The sequence below is a fragment of the Perca fluviatilis genome, chromosome 15 (assembly GCF_010015445.1).
Source record: "Perca fluviatilis chromosome 15, GENO_Pfluv_1.0, whole genome shotgun sequence".
Lineage (NCBI taxonomy): Eukaryota > Metazoa > Chordata > Actinopteri > Perciformes > Percidae > Perca > Perca fluviatilis.
Genome location: NC_053126.1, coordinates 23,032,288 through 23,049,445, shown reverse-complemented (window position 1 = coordinate 23,049,445; position 17,158 = coordinate 23,032,288). Strand labels below are relative to the sequence as shown.

General features: G+C 39.4%; 1 protein-coding gene across 4 annotated transcripts; it reads right to left on the bottom strand.

Moving 5' to 3' along the window:
• Positions 1 to 1,047: 1,047 nt before the first annotated feature.
• Positions 1,048 to 16,062, bottom strand: map2k4a (mitogen-activated protein kinase kinase 4a). Of its 4 annotated transcripts, XM_039824345.1 has the most exons (13): positions 15,601 to 16,062; positions 14,327 to 14,362; positions 12,645 to 12,677; positions 9,925 to 10,027; positions 9,618 to 9,792; positions 9,393 to 9,512; positions 9,191 to 9,310; positions 9,047 to 9,098; positions 8,826 to 8,953; positions 2,933 to 3,010; positions 2,279 to 2,427; positions 1,998 to 2,043; positions 1,048 to 1,811 (listed from the first exon to the last, which is right to left on the bottom strand). In XM_039824345.1, the coding sequence occupies exons 1-13, from the start codon at positions 15,749 to 15,751 to the stop codon at positions 1,698 to 1,700; spliced, it is 1,305 nt and encodes a 434-aa protein (XP_039680279.1). In that variant the 5' UTR covers positions 15,752 to 16,062; the 3' UTR covers positions 1,048 to 1,697. The 4 variants fall into 4 exon arrangements, with proteins under 4 accessions (XP_039680279.1, XP_039680280.1, XP_039680281.1 ...); XM_039824346.1 differs by lacking the exon at positions 12,645 to 12,677 and having other exon boundaries at positions 15,601 to 16,061; XM_039824347.1 differs by lacking the exon at positions 12,645 to 12,677 and having other exon boundaries at positions 9,925 to 10,015; positions 15,601 to 16,061.
• Positions 16,063 to 17,158: the final 1,096 nt, after the last annotated feature.

Below are 17,158 nucleotides of genomic sequence, written 5' to 3'. Positions count from 1 at the left end.
GAACTACTTCTTGCAGAGGGGTTTAACAAAACAAACTATGAAATAAAACAACTCAAATAATATTACACATACCGGTATTCAGCTCTTATAAAGCATCTTAACCATCAAATACCCCAAAAATCAGATCCACTTGCAGAGGGGGAAGAAGTATTTAGAGCCATTACTAAAAGTAAAAGTACCGATAGTGTAAAAATATTGTTACAAGTAAAAGTAATGCATCCAAAAAAAAAGTACAAAAGTATGAGCATCAAAATGAACTTTAAGTACCAAAAATGAAAGTACTTATGCAGAATAAGCTAATTCAGATATTCATCATATGTATTATATCACTGTATTATAATTATTAATGCATCAATGTGTTCATCACTTTGATGTTGCAGCTGGCAAAGGTGGAGCTAACTTTAACTACTTATACAGCTGGGTAGCTTAATATACAATAGTGACTCATAATGTATTCTGATTCTACAAAGTAACTAAAGCTGTCAAATAAATGTAGCGGAATAAAAAAGGACAATTTTTTTTCATTAATGAAGTGTAGAAGTATAAAGTAGAAGAAAAAAACAAAAAGTACAGTACTACAGTAAATGTATAATAGTTACATCCCACCAGTGCATACGTGCAGCTAGGTTTTAAAATAGTGGACAACCTTCCAATAACAAGGGCAAATTGTGTTTTTGCAATGACATGTTCCTATCACATAAGGCAATATTCTAAGAGTGTCCACATACTTTTGGCCTAGCATACATTACTAATATCCCCGCATAGCTTCACATTACGAGTCATCAGTTTGACATCTTCTCCACAGAAATTGAGTTTGTCTTGGTGTCTAATGATTTGTTGTACAGCAGCTTAGAGTTAAATAAGACTGAATACATCAGGTTTTTATTTAATTATTGACTGGTTCTAGATGGAATAACAAGCTTGTACTATCACAGATTCACATCAGGACCACACGCAGCATCAGACATTCGGATTGAAAACACGCAGATATAAAAAATAAAAATAAAAACATATGTTTAACCCATTACAAAAAAAGACAGCACACGCTTTTCCTTTCTCCTTCTTTATTCATACATCAGCTATAGTCCAGAGTACAGTGAGGATAGCAGCCTCTCAGCACTGACTGGACTGCAGGTCTAACATGATTCTGACCACCAACACTTTTAAACTGCTTTATACCCAGAGAAGCAAAGTTCCATTATGATACCAAACACAATGCTTTCAGTTACGTACATGGAAGAGGTGGGACAATTCACAAAAAGCATGATTCCAGTAAGTTGCAGAATCTCCAAACAATTTTGGTTCTATAAATACAAGTTCCACGTTATTATTTTTTATTCTTAAATCACTGTACTAACCACTGAGATGTGTCCTCATTAAGATGAGTCAAGACCATATGATTGACTGATTCAGCTGCTAATATACTTGCATGACTGTGCGTCGGTGTGTTTGTGAACAAGAGAGAAATAGAAGTGTTGATATATTATACAGACATGACTGAAATGAACACCACCTTTATTGCAAATGGTGCTTTTTTATGCTTTACATTTCTCTTTTAACACTGCAATAAGGGGACCAAGCAAATTTACACAAGGATTTGTTTTGTTTTACATTGTTGTCTTTTTTTTAATTTATGTAGCTATCTATTGTTGCAGACTGGTGTATATTTATTTATGTATTTCTGTCTTAGCCTGCTATCAGTCCATATACATAGGTGAGCTGGGAGATGCCGGCATCTGATCCATGAGCCTGCAGACGTAACTCGCTACATCCACCGAGCGCTCCTCGTACATCTGAATGAACGGATCTTTCTGGAGTGGACAAAGAAAAAAGTCGAGTTATAAGTCAATACAAACTCCTGCAAAATAAGACCAAAAAGAAGAAAAAAATAAAACCTCTTACGACTGAATTTAAGTTTGTTTAAAAGATTTTTAAGCCTTCATTTGGTATTTCATGAGTGTATACAGAGAGGCCAGTAGCCTTCAGGATGAACTCACCAGTAGCTCTTTGTACTTTGGCCTTTTCGACTCATCCTTTGTAAGGCTTGAGAAAAGGATGAAAAAATAGTGTTACAGGAGGATGCAGTTCATCCATTTGTCCACCAGGGGACAGAAGAGCAAGCAGCAGCAGGAGTTTGTACTCCATGAAACAACTGGAAACCTAACAGGTTCAATCTCCTGACATTACAACATATCAATTAAAAGATTATGTAATCTTTTTTTGCATTTTTACACCTGTAACATATTGCTGCAAAATGCATTCATAACAGTTTCCTTACCACACGTTGACAAAGGAGATGAATTTGGGAGAGAAGCGCCTCTCGTCCGAGTTGCTGAGTTGTGGTGGGTCTCCCCTCACCACCTGGGTCAACTGGTCAAACACACTGTTCCACTTTGGGTAGGGGAACCTCCCTGTGGCCAGCTCATACTGAAACACAAGATATACATGTAACATGATCAGGGCAAGCTGGTGTTCTAAAATTATACATCAGGTGTAAAACAACATTAGTAAAAAGGCATACAGGTTTTTGTTTGTTTAACAGTGTTTTATAGTAGAGGAAATAAAGACCACCTCCAGTAACACAATCAAAAATGAATATGAAAACATTAACCTCCTGGGAAAAAGAGCAGAAGTGCTATTTTTCCACAGTTAAATGTCATCAATTATTCATTCATTCATTATTGAATGTGTACCAACTAAGTGTCCCACTTTCATGGGAGAAACCATGCTATGTGATGTCCAATTGTATTTATTAAAGCATACAAGATGGGCACAAAAATCTATAAACTATAAAATGCAAATGTAAATACTGAACAGTTAGTACTGTCTTTGAGATAGTTTAATGCTTTTTATTAAAATAACTGATGGCGGTAGGCACTTTAGATGGCTATTTTATTTTATCTTTAACCATGAGTGTCAAGTTAAGACTCACCAGCGTGATTCCCAAACTCCAAACGTCTGAGCGGACGTCGTAGCCTTGCCTGGACGCGCTCGGGTCTATTCGCTCTGGCTGAAAATAATCAAACAGGAAACAGATTAACAATTGACTTTAGAAACCAAAGTAGACCGCTAAATAAAATCCATACTGGATTTCAAAGAGAGAGATACTATGAGTGTTTCATGTATCCCTAAAGCCCATGTGTGCTTTTTGGTGACCAGAATACAGTGCGTGCAAGATAAATAATCCATATATGTTCTTGCGCCAATAAGACGCTTAAAATCAATAACATTATCACAGCATGTGCATTATTACTGAAATGGCGCTTCCGTTTGACAATTTTGCAGCTAAACTTTGTGCTTTACTGATCAACACATTGGTGGGATAAGAAGAGAGTATTACAGATGTAACTACAAGGGCCCTCAGAGCACAGACCTCCCCCAGGGCCATGCCCTATCTCGCAACGTTAAGGAAAGTGAAAAATAATTTGTGTATCCGCCCCATGATTCGGATCTGCTCCAAAATGTAATGGGTTCTTTCTTGGCCCATGCTACAACCTCCCCCCAAGTTTCATGGAAATCGGGGCCAGTAGTTTTTCCGTAATCCCGCTGACAGACAAACAAACAAACCGGAAACTTGACCTCGTTGGCGGATAAATAAGGCTTCTTGGACTTTTATTGCACATATATACGAGATTGAATCTATAAAATCAGTGAGATGTCGTGCTTTGGCCTTAGTCTTGACGGCTACTGTAAGTTTTGCAAACCACCAGATGTCACTATGCGTGTTTAATTTAAAGCCTTTCTCAGCATTAACAGAAGAAAGCTCCATAGGGATTCATCTGCCAGTCTTTAGAAAACTAATACACTTGGTGCATGTAAAACACTTATCATGCATACGATTTTACCTGGAGTTGATGATGTGAAAAGTGTTCAATTTTAAAGCCTGTGCACCTAAAATGTTTTTGGTTTTTCAGACTACATTATGAGAAAGAAACGGGTGTGAACTGGGTCAAAACAAACCCACTGCTCTCCATACTCGCCCCTGAGAATACCAAGACAGCTCATCACCTCTGGGCATGTTTTCACCTGCACGACAAGATGCCATTAGCAGCTGTGCAGCTCACACATGAGTAGCAAGTTCCCTCACTCCTGCCTGTCAGGACTGCAGCATGACTCTGCATGCCTCAGAAAATACATTTCTGCTGCTGCATTATGAAGCACCCAGCCCTCTCAGGTCGTCTGGGATAGCTCTGCTTTCTGTTCCCAGAATCACAACTAAACATAGAAAAGCAGAGTTCAGTTTTTATGCACCAAATATCTGGAACAAACTCCCAGAAAACTGCAGGCCCTCTGCAACTCTCACTTCTTTTAAATCAAAGCTGAAGACTTTTCTGTTTAATGCTGACTTATTTTAAGTCATTGTACATTTCTTACACTGCACTGTAACTTTTCGTCTTGATTTTCATACCTGTCTTATTCTATTTTAGCTGTTTTTATATTCTCTTTAACAAAAGTTCTGAATTGCTCTTTTGTTTAATGTAAAGCACTTTGAATTGCCTCGTTGCTGAAATGTGTTATACAATTAACGCTGCCTTGCCTCACAAGATCACTTCTGCCAATTGCTGTCATTTACAGGCTGCCCTACAGTGCATCCCAAACCCCAGAACATACACGTGCTGATGAAGTGTGTTGAATGCTGCAGGGAGAAGGAAGGACCTCGCTGGCCCATTTACATGCTTGATTTGGATGCTGATGTCACCCAGCGGACTGGGACAGTCTGTGCTGCACCACTGATGGGTTTTATGAAACGGCAGCTGACTACTGCAGAGAGCCCGCTCACATCTGCCAAGACTGCAAGTGTTTAGTCTGCACAAGCATGGCAAATACATTGTTTCACATATGAACAGCATTAGTGGGGGAACGATTAGATGGCAGTTTTAAATCGTCAATTATTATCTAAGTAGTCTAAAAGTAAAAATACTTTTAGATTACTTAAAACAATAATTTTGATTTGCATTTTATTTTCTATCTCTTATCATTATGAACTGAACATTGGAATTACATTAAATGGTTGTTAAAACTAAATAAGCAACTAGAAAGAGACACTTTGGGCTAATTCTTTTTGACATTTTATAGTCTTAATGATTAACTGTTTAATAAAAATAATGAAAAGAATTGTTAGTTAAAAGGGGAACTATGCAGCTTAATTTACCTTAACTGAACAGCTTCGGAGTCATTGGAATGGTTATGACTTTTTTTTGGGTTGAATGGTGCTCGTCTCGCTCCCCCCTAGTGCCTGTGAGCGGAAAAACCACCCTTGCAACTTTCGGCCGACGAGCCGCTGGCCTCGGCGTCAGAAGTATCGCACACATACAGGAACCGGCTAGCTATAACAACAAGGTAGCGATGGAGTTTTTCACACTATCGTCATGGCTGAGCCGGCAAAAAAGAAGCAGAAAGCTAGGAAAGCATTGTCGGAGGAACAGAGAAAGAGGAAACAGCAGACTGACCGAGCGAGGAGTCAGACATGAGTAAACATCGGAGCTGCCAAATATCTATTCTGAAGCTGTAGGGGGAGCTCTATAGAGAAACCTGCGAACAAAAAGAGATAAAACAGCGAAAAAAAATGGCAAAAACTGCAAAGAGCCTCTTTAAAGCCCTAAACAGCATTATAGCCAATAATCATCATAACCACAGCCACAAAGAGTTGTGAATAAGAGCTACCGGTTCTGTAGAAATCTAAATTACTCATCCAACACCCGAATGTTGCCCAAGGTAAAGATCATGTTGTTTATACTCTATTGTAGCCACATACCCAAACAATACGTCAGCCTCCCCAGCTGTCCTGAGGTCAGTTTTTCTACGTCATTAAACCTGCTGTAACCAGCAGCGCAGTGATCAAACACCTGGAGAGAGTCTGCAAGCTGGAAACGAGAAACTGGAGCTGAGATTCCTGCCGCCTGAGCTCACAGCCATGGGACGCTCCGGAGTGAAACCTCGTCATGAATGAAGCTTCCTGCTCAAGGGCAGAGCGTGTGTGTGTGTGTGTGTGTGTGTGTGGGTGTGTGTGTGTGTGTGTGTGCCGCTGTGTCCTGATAGTGCCTCACCAAAAGAATGGAAACTGCTGTGGAGAGACCACAGGGGCTGAGAGGAGGAAGGGGGGGTAACCCCACGCCAGAAAATAACCTTGAGTGATGATGACTCGCTGAGATCACCTCTTTGAACCACCAAGCATTTGGTGCTCTCCAGTGATGTTGTGTGCATATGTGAATTTACACACGACACACACACACACACACACGACACACACGACACACACACACACACACACACACACACACACACACACACACACACACACACACACACACACACACACACACACACACACACACACACACACACACACACACACACACACACACACACACACACACACACACACACACACACACACACAGGATGCTCGTCCAAAACATGCTCTCATTAACACGCAGTAGAGATGTCACTGATCTTGGGATGTTGGTCAAAACAGGAAATTGTTTTGGACATTCAATCATTTTTTTGTATTCTTTTTTTATTTTCATTAAGAGTAGGTAATTGTAATTTCAGACTGTTCTCTATCTTTGGAACTGGTAAAGCGAGGACTAATGTAAAATGGGTTAAATTATGGAATGACCTTAATGGTCCCTGTTGAGTTTCAAAAAAAGCTTTACAATCTAAAGTACTGAGGGTTATGAAGTGATTTCATTAAAATGGAAAATTACTAGGACTGGAAGTATTTAATTTCTGGGTGATTCTATGAATATTATAGGATAGGTGAAAATAAGGTTTGGCTTCAGCCTATTCCTTTTCGGTTAGCTACGGTGGCAAATTGTGGGAAATAATTGTTTCTTCCATGTATGTTAACCAAAAAAAAAAAAAAATTAATATAATCAATGAATCGATTGATAATTGTCTTTTTATTAAAAGGTGAACTCCCTCGATTTTACACAGCAAGATTTGGTATTGTTACACATCAAGTTTACCCGTCATGGAGAGTGCTAACTGCTAACAGTTGCCCAAATGTAATCTGTGACTCTGAAGGAGCTTCCTAAAAATCAGAAGAAAAAAAATTACCCTGATGACGTCCGAGTGATGTTATCACAGTTATGTCAGTTTGAGCTTGACTGTTTTCAACTTTTACCGGGCATGGATGATAAGCCTCCGTCAAGTTGCATTATGGGAAATGAAGGATCAAGTGTTTTTGGAGGTTGACCCATATTAGGACTAAAAGTCTGGCTTTTTCAGTCTTTGTTGCTTCAACTTTGACCATGCTTTTTCACCAGCCCCTAAACTACATGAAAGTCCTCCTTTAATCAATAATGGAAAACAAATCATTAGCATTAGTTGCAGCCCTAAACAGGAACAGCAAATGTGAGTGAAATCATTTATCAGTCTGTGCTTGGCAATATTGTGAAATTGTCGCCGTCATGAATAAAGTTCCCTTTTTCAATGCAACGCCGCTCAGTTAATGGAATTGAGATGCAATGGGTAATGAGATTATTCCTGCTCCACAGCACTAAAAGCACCATAAACACTCAATCCAGTAGTGCTGATCAAGATTTCGGGCCTTTTAAAACACACTTTCTGGCTCAGTCATCAAAAACTCACTACCGTTGGCATTTCAAGACTCTTGGACTGGGAAGCTTTTGAATTTTCAAAGCTAGTATCATATCATCCGTGGCCTCAGAAGACATTTCAACTGTGAAGGTCTTAAAAAAAAAATAAAAAATAAAAATGGAACATAGCCATTCCTATTGATGCATTACAACCATCTACTGGAGCTTTTGAGGTCAGACACTTCTTGATGTCCCTTTTCTAACAGGTCTTAGTCATTCATCAGGTATGATCTTATACACATTCCAAAATATAACTACTGTCCTGTGTCAGCAGACGGGTCAAGACGCCTGCCCTGATTCGTATCTCTTTCCTATTTTACTGAGTTATGGGACTGACAAACAGAATACAGTTGCAGAAGCAGCATTCAGGAGAGTCTTTTACTTTGGAGACCCATTGCTGATCAAACCTCTACCACTGTCCCTGTGCACTACACGATCTTTAGGAAGAGTTCCACCATGATGTTGTTGTCTTTGTCCTGCTGGTCAACTTGCCGAGAAGCGTACGAGTTTGGTTTCAGCTAGCCTGGATCAACGGAAGTACATTTCCAAGATCAGACATCCGGGGCGTCAGGCTGTTGCCGTTCTGAAACTCTGTTCGCATCGGGAAACAACAACAAACTCTGAGCTAGCAAGCTACACACTGACAATGGCAGGTTTTGAAGGAAATTTGGATTGTGCAATGAGGTAGGCCTGCATGCGGTGAATGACTGTAAAGACTTACAACAGAATAAGTTTACGGCATTTATAATCTAACTGGGATGTTTTGGGACCGATTGGCGGAGATTTGTTATGGACAAAATACACAGGGTGATACACCGGTAAGAGCAAATTAAGTTTAACCATGTATCCAGCTAACAGCTCACATTATTGTATTGTGTGAACAGTTACCTTCATTTAATATTGTATGTGGCGTTATTCTTTTGCACGGTGCAAATATTTCACCAAAACAAGTTGCTTGCTGAGTGTATTTTGCAGAGCGTGTGTCCGAAGCTTAGCGCCGCCCAAGACCATTGTGGTTGGTTTGGTCCTATCCCAGAATGTATGTGTGGCGTAGCCAGACCTTACGCCACAGGGCTGTGGAGGTAGGTCCGGCGATGCAAGACTAGGTTTCAGCATCACATTCCTGGTTTCTCATGAAGTTCAATAGAAAAAAAAGCTAGATGTGCTCATCTCTCAGAAACCTGTTGTGACCGTCCACTTTGCCACAAGCTCGGTGTAACTTACTGCCATGTAGGGTCTGCAGCCTGCGTCTCGGGTTTTGGCGATGGAGTCCACCAGCTGACCGCTGATGCCAAAGTCACACAGCTTTATGTTGCCGTTCCTGTCCAGGAGGATGTTTGACGGCTTTATGTCTGAAGGAGGGGTGAGGAGAAAAGGGCGGTTAAAAAGACACCCGAAGGTCTGCAAAACCAGATTGGGGATAATAAGATTAGGTATCTTCTTACCTCTGTGTATTATTTTCAAGTTTTCTTTTAAGTGGTTAAGGGCCTTCACAGTCTGCAAAACACGGAGAAGGGTTTAGCTGCTGGAGTCGAAAATCCGGCATCGTTATTTTTGAAAAGTGGGACCGGATCGTCACGAGGACTTACCGCTAATGTTATTTTCCCTAATATTTCCTCTGGAATCACGTCGTCTAATGAGCAATATACAAATTTGTAAAATTTGTCTAACGAGGTAGCCATAAGTTCCATACAAATCCAACAGTCGCCCTGAAAACACAAGAAAGTCAAATCGGTGAGTTTGAGAAATTCAAATACATCACTTTAATGATGAAATGAGAGTTGGTGTCACCTCTCTGAACAGAGCGCCATAAAACTGCACGATGTAGGGACAATCGCTACTTCTCATGACCACGTCAAGGTCCATCAGCAGCTGCTTCTGTTCCTTTTCGTCGACAGTTGACCGAATTCTCTGTGAAAACAACAAACAACAACACGAAGTTTAAACAAAGACACGTAGTCGACATAAAATCTGCGCCTGGATATCTACATATCGTAGATATAAAAGGGAAATTACCTTGACCGCCATGATCTGGTTACTCGGCTTGTGCACCATCTTATTGACGGAGCCGTAAGCCCCGCGGCCGATCTCGCCCAAATCTTTGAGATCCTCGGCTGTGAAGTCCCAGTGCTGCTCCGGGGAGATCTTCAACTTTCCTGATGACTCAATACTGTGTGTTCTCAGCCTCTCTCTGCCCCAAAACCACAAGTGATACACATGAGTGTAAAGAGAACAGAAACAAGCTAAATTTCTTAATGTAGTAACCCTGGGAATTCTTTTTTCCAGGACTGACATGACGACAACAGTTGGAAGGTTTACTCACATGTGCGGGTTTTGAAAGGGCGGCCCGGCCGTGTTCAGTGTGAATCTAGTCGCGGGTTTGATCGGAGGGTTGGCAAAGTTCAGCTTCAGAGCTTTGCGTTTACCTGAGCAAGGGAAAGAAAAAAAAAATAAAGAAAAAGAAAAAATGGTAACGTGATCAGACGTTAATTCAAGCAACACATGTTGAGGATTGAGCAAGACTGGAAGCAAACTCACCCCACATGGAAGGTCAGAATTTCAAAACCAACACAAACCATAAAATGAGATAACGGATGGAGTGAGGAGACAAGTAAATTTATCCAAATTTACTCAAATCCATGGATGTCATGCTTTCCATAGAACAAGGGCTAAGAAGTGGCAACTTCTGCATCACCATATATGGATGTTTTACAAAATAAATTCAAAATTTGCTGTCATAGTTCCATAAATATACTCACCTATGAGCCATGGATAAGTCTGGAGATATAGTTTTTTTCTTTTCTCGCATTGTCAACAAATCTCATTAAAAGACCAAAACCAACAATGAATGTATTAAGTAGTGTGTGTGTGTGTGTGTGTGTGTGTGTGTGTGTGTGTGTGTGTGTGTGTGTGTGTGTGTATATATGTATGTATGTATGTATATATCACAGTCTGATATCTTCTTCCTATGTGCCATAGAGCTCCATTGTTGTTAAAAAAAACATCAATGAGCTACACTGTTGCCCCCTAATGTTCCTTCATTACCACAAACACACACTGTAGTTTATTTGACTCAATCCCACATACACCATCCTGCCGCCACAAATACTCACTAGAGCACCAAATGTGGATTAATCCGCCGCTGAAAATAGTTCCCAACAAAAGAACTATTTACTCCGGTTTGTTTGCTAAAAACTACAGTGACCAGAGTTTTTGTTTAAGTGTAACTATACATTTGTGAGGTGTTCCTTGAGATTTGTCTATAGAAGGAACCAATGAGCCACAGACAGACTAGTTTTGGTCTTTTTATGGAATTTCTTAACAATAAGGAAAATGTAGAATAACACTCTCGTACTATACATTAATCAGCATTTAAAGAATCAATGGATGCTGTTAGGCCTTCAAAAAAGTGGTTTACATTATGACTTTAATCCAATTACTAGATTTAAGGTACCATTTTAAGGCCTTTTTTTGTGTGCCAATAATTTGCACGTCAATATATTTTTTCCGAACTGTTTTTTTTGGCATGGGTACTTTCAACCAGAACGTGAATACTTCGCTTGAGCAGCATCCCGAGAAGGACTTCAAACTGTCCCTCCGACATCCTAACCAGCCGTGGTAGATGAGCTGGCACAAATATTCAAACCTTTTATTGAACAACTCTCGCAAATTTGAATCGCTGCCGTTACAGTTTGATGCAGGCGATTATTTACCATTTTTGTGTCTTTTATTCCTCACACACCCAGTGTGTAAAGGCCTTAAGAGTGGGTGATTTTCTATCACGATATATTTCTACATTTTTATAGTACTTTCCATATTTGAAAAACCTTTTGAATTTTACTATTCATCCTGCTCTCTGCTTTGCGATATGACGACTATGACAGTTGAAAATGTATATCATTTCAGTGTATAAACTGTCATATCGCCCGACCCGATCTTATCGGTGTCACCTGTTCAGCAGCAGCCTAACACATTCAGCTGCGCTGAAGATTTCAGTAGAACCAAATTCACTACTTTCTGTCATATCTGTAAATCCTATATTTGATGCAGAAACAGAACCGTAGCATGCTGCTAAAATCCCAAACACCTACATTCACAGATCACACACACACACACAGACACCAACCCACACATAAACACAAAATAAAAAGGGAAAAAGAAACCACTTAATAAATGACATGCTTCTCAAGGCCAACTACTTTGATTTCACCTTCCAATCCTAGGACAGCGCTCCACACTTGCAGCGATCCACCCAAAATACCACAAGAATGTGTGTGCTTGAATTCCAATCGGCTTGAATGCAAAACATTGCTTGAAATGACAACTCTGGAGTGTGTGTACCCTGTCTCGACAAGCAAGTGCTATGCTCAGGTGCACTCATGCCAATTTAAAAAAAAAAAAAAGACAAACCCGGTTGAAAACAAAAAGGTAATGTGACAACACTACAGGCACTAGTTTTGCTTGTTAGTTGCACACTGAAAACCAGTTAGGGAGAGCCTACATTACAGTATTTAAGTGGGAATTGAATTAATGAAAACACAGTTTAGTTGGGAGGATTCTTTTACCACACCGAGGACAGACAGTAAAAATCCGTTCAGAGGATCACGTGCCAAAATATCAATGGAAGCTCTGAATTTTAGGCTTGTGCCGATGAGAGCAAATACAATTTGCCTGTAATTGTTTTTGGCAAGAAGTTGCTTACCGGTAATCAGTAGGAAACCAGACTGCACTTTTTAGGCAGCGCATTCATTCTGCAGTAGGTAGTTGATGTGGAAATGATAAGGGATTTATAATAAAAAAATTAAAAAAGTAACACTGATTAAAAAAATTCCATAAATGCTGCAGCTTCATCACATCCTGTTATCTGAGGAAGTCATGTTAAGCACTGAGCTATTAGCTACCGGCACAAGCCTACTTGAACCCATCAGAAGTCTTGACTTGGATTAGTTGAGAACAGCAGGACAGACTCCCCCATACCAGACTGTCAGGCGGAAACAAAGGGATGAGAACTGTTGGTGCTGAAGCAAAAGAGGTTTGGCTTACTTGGGGGAGCTCCAGACAGGTTTATCTGAAACCCTAGAGGTGAGAAGACAGCTTTTATTTTCTTCATATTTCACCTTCACTTTGCCAGCTTGTTATGTCCTCTCAAAGAGAGACTGCTTTGTTAGTTAGACCTAATGTTACCTCCCTCTTCTAAATCCACCTCTTCCTGCAAGAAAAAAAAAAGGCGTCCGTTTCACCCAACAAACCAGGACTTAAGAAGAATCCTGCAGTTTTTGGGATTGACAAGTAATCACAGAAATTGGCCTTGCTTTGCTGACATGTCAAACATATCTATTGCAGGTTAAATGCATCATCTGGAGGGTAATGCATTAGCATGCACCCGCATTTATGAAACAACTAGGAGTTTGGTGAAGTATGTCAGTCGGTGGAACAGCAAAAAGAAAAAAAAAAAAAAGGAGGCAAAATTAACTGCAGATGAAACAAAAATGAAAAAGGGATCTACAAATGAGTATGGATTACCATCATGGAAAAACACATTACAGTTTAATAAACATTTTCTTGGGACAGCTCACCATCATTCGGCATCATGTCAGGAGTTAGAAATCATTAGTTAGCAGCAGTAGGGTAAAAGGTGAAACATGGTCAGGGAAATGTGAATTAAAGCACAGGATTATACAACAGGGCTAAGTATTAGATACCTGATAAGGTAGGATTATAAAAATCAAATAAATCAAAGCATTTAAAAGGTCCAGTGTGTAGGTATTTCTCCCATCTAGCGTTGAGATCTTATAGCGCAATCAACTCTCTCGCGCCACGCAGTTCAAAAGGACGTATTACAGCTACGGTAGCCTTCACGCTTAAAAAAAACGGTCTCTTGCTCTTTTCAATATCCTTTTTCTTTTTCTGGGCGAAGAAGAAATTTGGATTTTGAATACGTGTGGTCCTCCACGTTTCCTTCTTCAAACTTGCCGGGGCCGGGAAGCTACGATACCCATTAGCAGCATTAGCAGCACCCTGTGAGTTTATCATGTGACAGCGAAAACGCGAAAGGTGGAGCAGTATGTCCTGTATGTCCCTTACCGGCTAACGTGTTTCAGGATGTGCGCATGAATATGGAGCGTCTACCTCAGTTCATGCGAACACAAATGTAAAATTTCAAGCCAACAGGAATATTTGGAATTGATGGTGCTGGTAAACATTCATGAAAAAGGACAAGTTTGTGAACTGGCAACACAGATTTTGATAATGAACGACTGCTGGAGCTGCTCCCCCCCGCGACCCGACACCGGATAAGCGGACAAAGATGGATGGATGGACGACTAAACATGTTACACACTGGACCTTTAAAGCCTGGGTTATTATTACTGTTAGGATGTATTAAAGTAGCATCTCTTACTGTGTAAAGAGGGGAATCATGGGTAATAAAATCATGCATCTCAGTTATAAATCTAACTGTATTAATTCATTAAACCATCAGGTGAAAGTTAAATCAAAAAATAAATCAACCAAAGTGCTAACTACACAAACTGAATTAAACATCATTCAAGACTGAACGGATAGATAAAACCTTAATCATGTATAAAAATCAGATCTGTGGAGGTTATCTTTTATGCATTTTGCTTCCCAGAACTTGTCATCTTGTATTGCAAATGTAAACTTTAATTGGATTTCTAATCAAACCGCTTATTCTACTCTATGAAATCAATAAAGTGTGTAGCTACCTGTTTCACTCTGACATCTCCAGCAGGTGTTGGACTCTGAAAGTTAAAATGAGACATTGTTTGTACAGAAATACAGCACTATTACATGAGCCTTTTATTTAGATGTGTTTGGAGCGAAGAGACTGGTTTAGATATTTCTGTGCAGAAGCTAGAGCTGGGCAATATATCAATATTATATCGATATCGTGATAGGAGACTAGATATCGTCTTAGATTTTGGATATCGTAATATTGTGATATGACATAAGTGTTGTCTTTTCCTGGTTTTAAAAGGCTGCATTACAGTAAAGTGATGTACTTTTCTGAACTTACTAGACTGTTGTAACTGTCCTATTATCTGCCTTTACCACGTAGTCATTATATCCACATTGCTGGTGATTATTTATCTAAACTCTCATTGTGTAAATATTGTGTGAAAGCACCCTACAATATCCTTGCGGTATCGAGGTATTTGGTAAAAAATATTGTGATATTTGATTTTCTCCATATTGCCCGGCCCTAGCAGAAGCCCTCAAAAGCCCAGAGCAGATTTCTCACTCCATACAAGTAGTTACATGTACTCACTAATGTTTGATAATGTTGCAAATGTTGTTGTTAATGGATGGAAACCCATCAATCTTTACAATCAATTCAATGATTTTGCATATGGCCAACCACAAACACCCAATTTCACATGATTTCTTAACGGTGAAAGTATATTGATCCATTCGGCATATTTAACACTGACATAGAGTGAGAAGTGAAGTGCAATCCGTTGTATTTGTGTGGAAGACGCATGAATGTCAAGGGAGCTGCAATTCAAATACACGATGACACACTACTGATCATTGTCATCGTGTATTACATCTATGCGGAATAGTGCATCTTTACGGTTTAAAAGATTTTCAAAAACAAAAGAAAGATTTTACAATATGCTTCTAATAACATATGTAGCCATAGTTCCGACATGCAATTGTCAATTTTTGGAACGGAGTTTAGCGAGATTTACCCCAGACAAGAGAGAACAGAATGTGACAACAAAATGTCAAAATGGTAATAAGACGTCAAATGCATTTCGTACGAAAATAATGCATTGTCCAATTAATGACAATTGACAAATCATGCACGTTCCTCTTGGGGGAAAAAAATATGCTGGTCCGTTCCCTTGGGAATATTTCTTTCATTCCTGGGAGTAGCCTGAGCCTCCCACGGCTAGCCCTGCTAACATTAACCTTCACTGCAGCAGAATGGAAGCTCCCGGCTACAAGCAGATATTTGCACATTACCTACACTTACCCTGCATGCTGCTCATTGTAGTAATGTGCTGAGATTGGGATTGGTTATGGTGGTGTGCTGCAGATCCTGCGTTATTGCTGCTGTTGTGGCTGCTAGATGTTGTTGAGTTGTTAGGACTGGGAGTCGCCATTGTTGTGTGTTTGAATTCCATCAGCAGCACCGGGCTGCAATGCAGATACACGGAGAGCAACTTCACCCTTCCCTCCCTGCCACAATAATTACTGCCTCACTGACGGCAACTTCAGGCCGCAAAACGATCCGGTGGCGACTGTAGAGTAGTTTTAAAATACGTTTAAAAAAATATTAAGATTTTTAAGAAGTTTCGGACTACGTTAATAGCTATCTATGGAGTAACGTTAACAAAAACAAACATCCAGCTAGGCTAAGCTAACTAAGCTGGGCTAGCAGGATTAGCCAAGAAGCTTTAAGACCCGCAATCAGCTGACCAAGTGACACTGACATGTCAACACCCACAGCGTCGTCCCAAAGCGAACGACAAGCTAGCGACAGTTAGCCAAGACCGTACCGGATGCTACGCTGTGTTTGTTTCAAAATAAAACAAAGTATTGGCATACCAGCAGTGGAAGGAGTAGTATTTAGATTTAGGTTATTTTGCTTAAGTAAAAGTAGTAAAATTACAGTGTAAAAATACTGTTACTTTTACGAAGGTAAAAGTACAAACGTTGAGCATCAAAATGTACTTAAAGTAGGCTACCTAAAGTAAGTAAAAGTACTCATGCCGTATGGCCCATTTCTGAATCATGTAGGCCAGGGGTCTTCAACGTGTTTTAAACCAAGGACCCCTTAACTGAAAATGTATTAAGTTACTGTACATTCCACCACTGAGACCCATTTGTCATCAAAAAGATGAATAATTACCTTAAAAATAACTACTGGCTCTCACTGTATAGTGTGACATTAAGTGTTACTGTAGCTATGCTTTTGAAATTCAAATACCCATATTTACCTAAGGTGTACAAAGGATCCTTTGTACCATGCATTGTTAATATAATAAATAAACAGCACTTAGCCTAAGTATCCCCATGCTGGGAAATATTATATTATAGGGTTGTATCATCTATTCAAGTCAATTATTTTGTGCATTTTGTGTTTATTGTGTTATGGTACAATAAAGTATATGATTCTAGTATACTAGTTTTTCTAGTATTTATTATGATTTAATCGATTTATTCATTTTTGCATTTATACCACAAATTATACCAACACCATAAATAATTTTGCAGCTGGAGCTGCTGCTCCCGCGACCCGACTCCAGATAACCAGATGAAGATGGATTAATGGATGAAATCAAATTGATGTAACACAATGCTTACGTTATGTGAAGCTTTAATTCTTTCAATAATTACTATTATTTATTTTTTAACGGATACATTTTCTACTTTTTAAGCTTTTGGTATTGTTATTCTGTCTCTTTATATGTGTAAAAAATGAAGCCTTTTTAACCTTCTTTAATAATAATTAATTTAAAATAAATAAATAAAAAAATAAAGTATGAAAAATACATGTCTCATGTTTGGGACTAATATTGATTATCCGA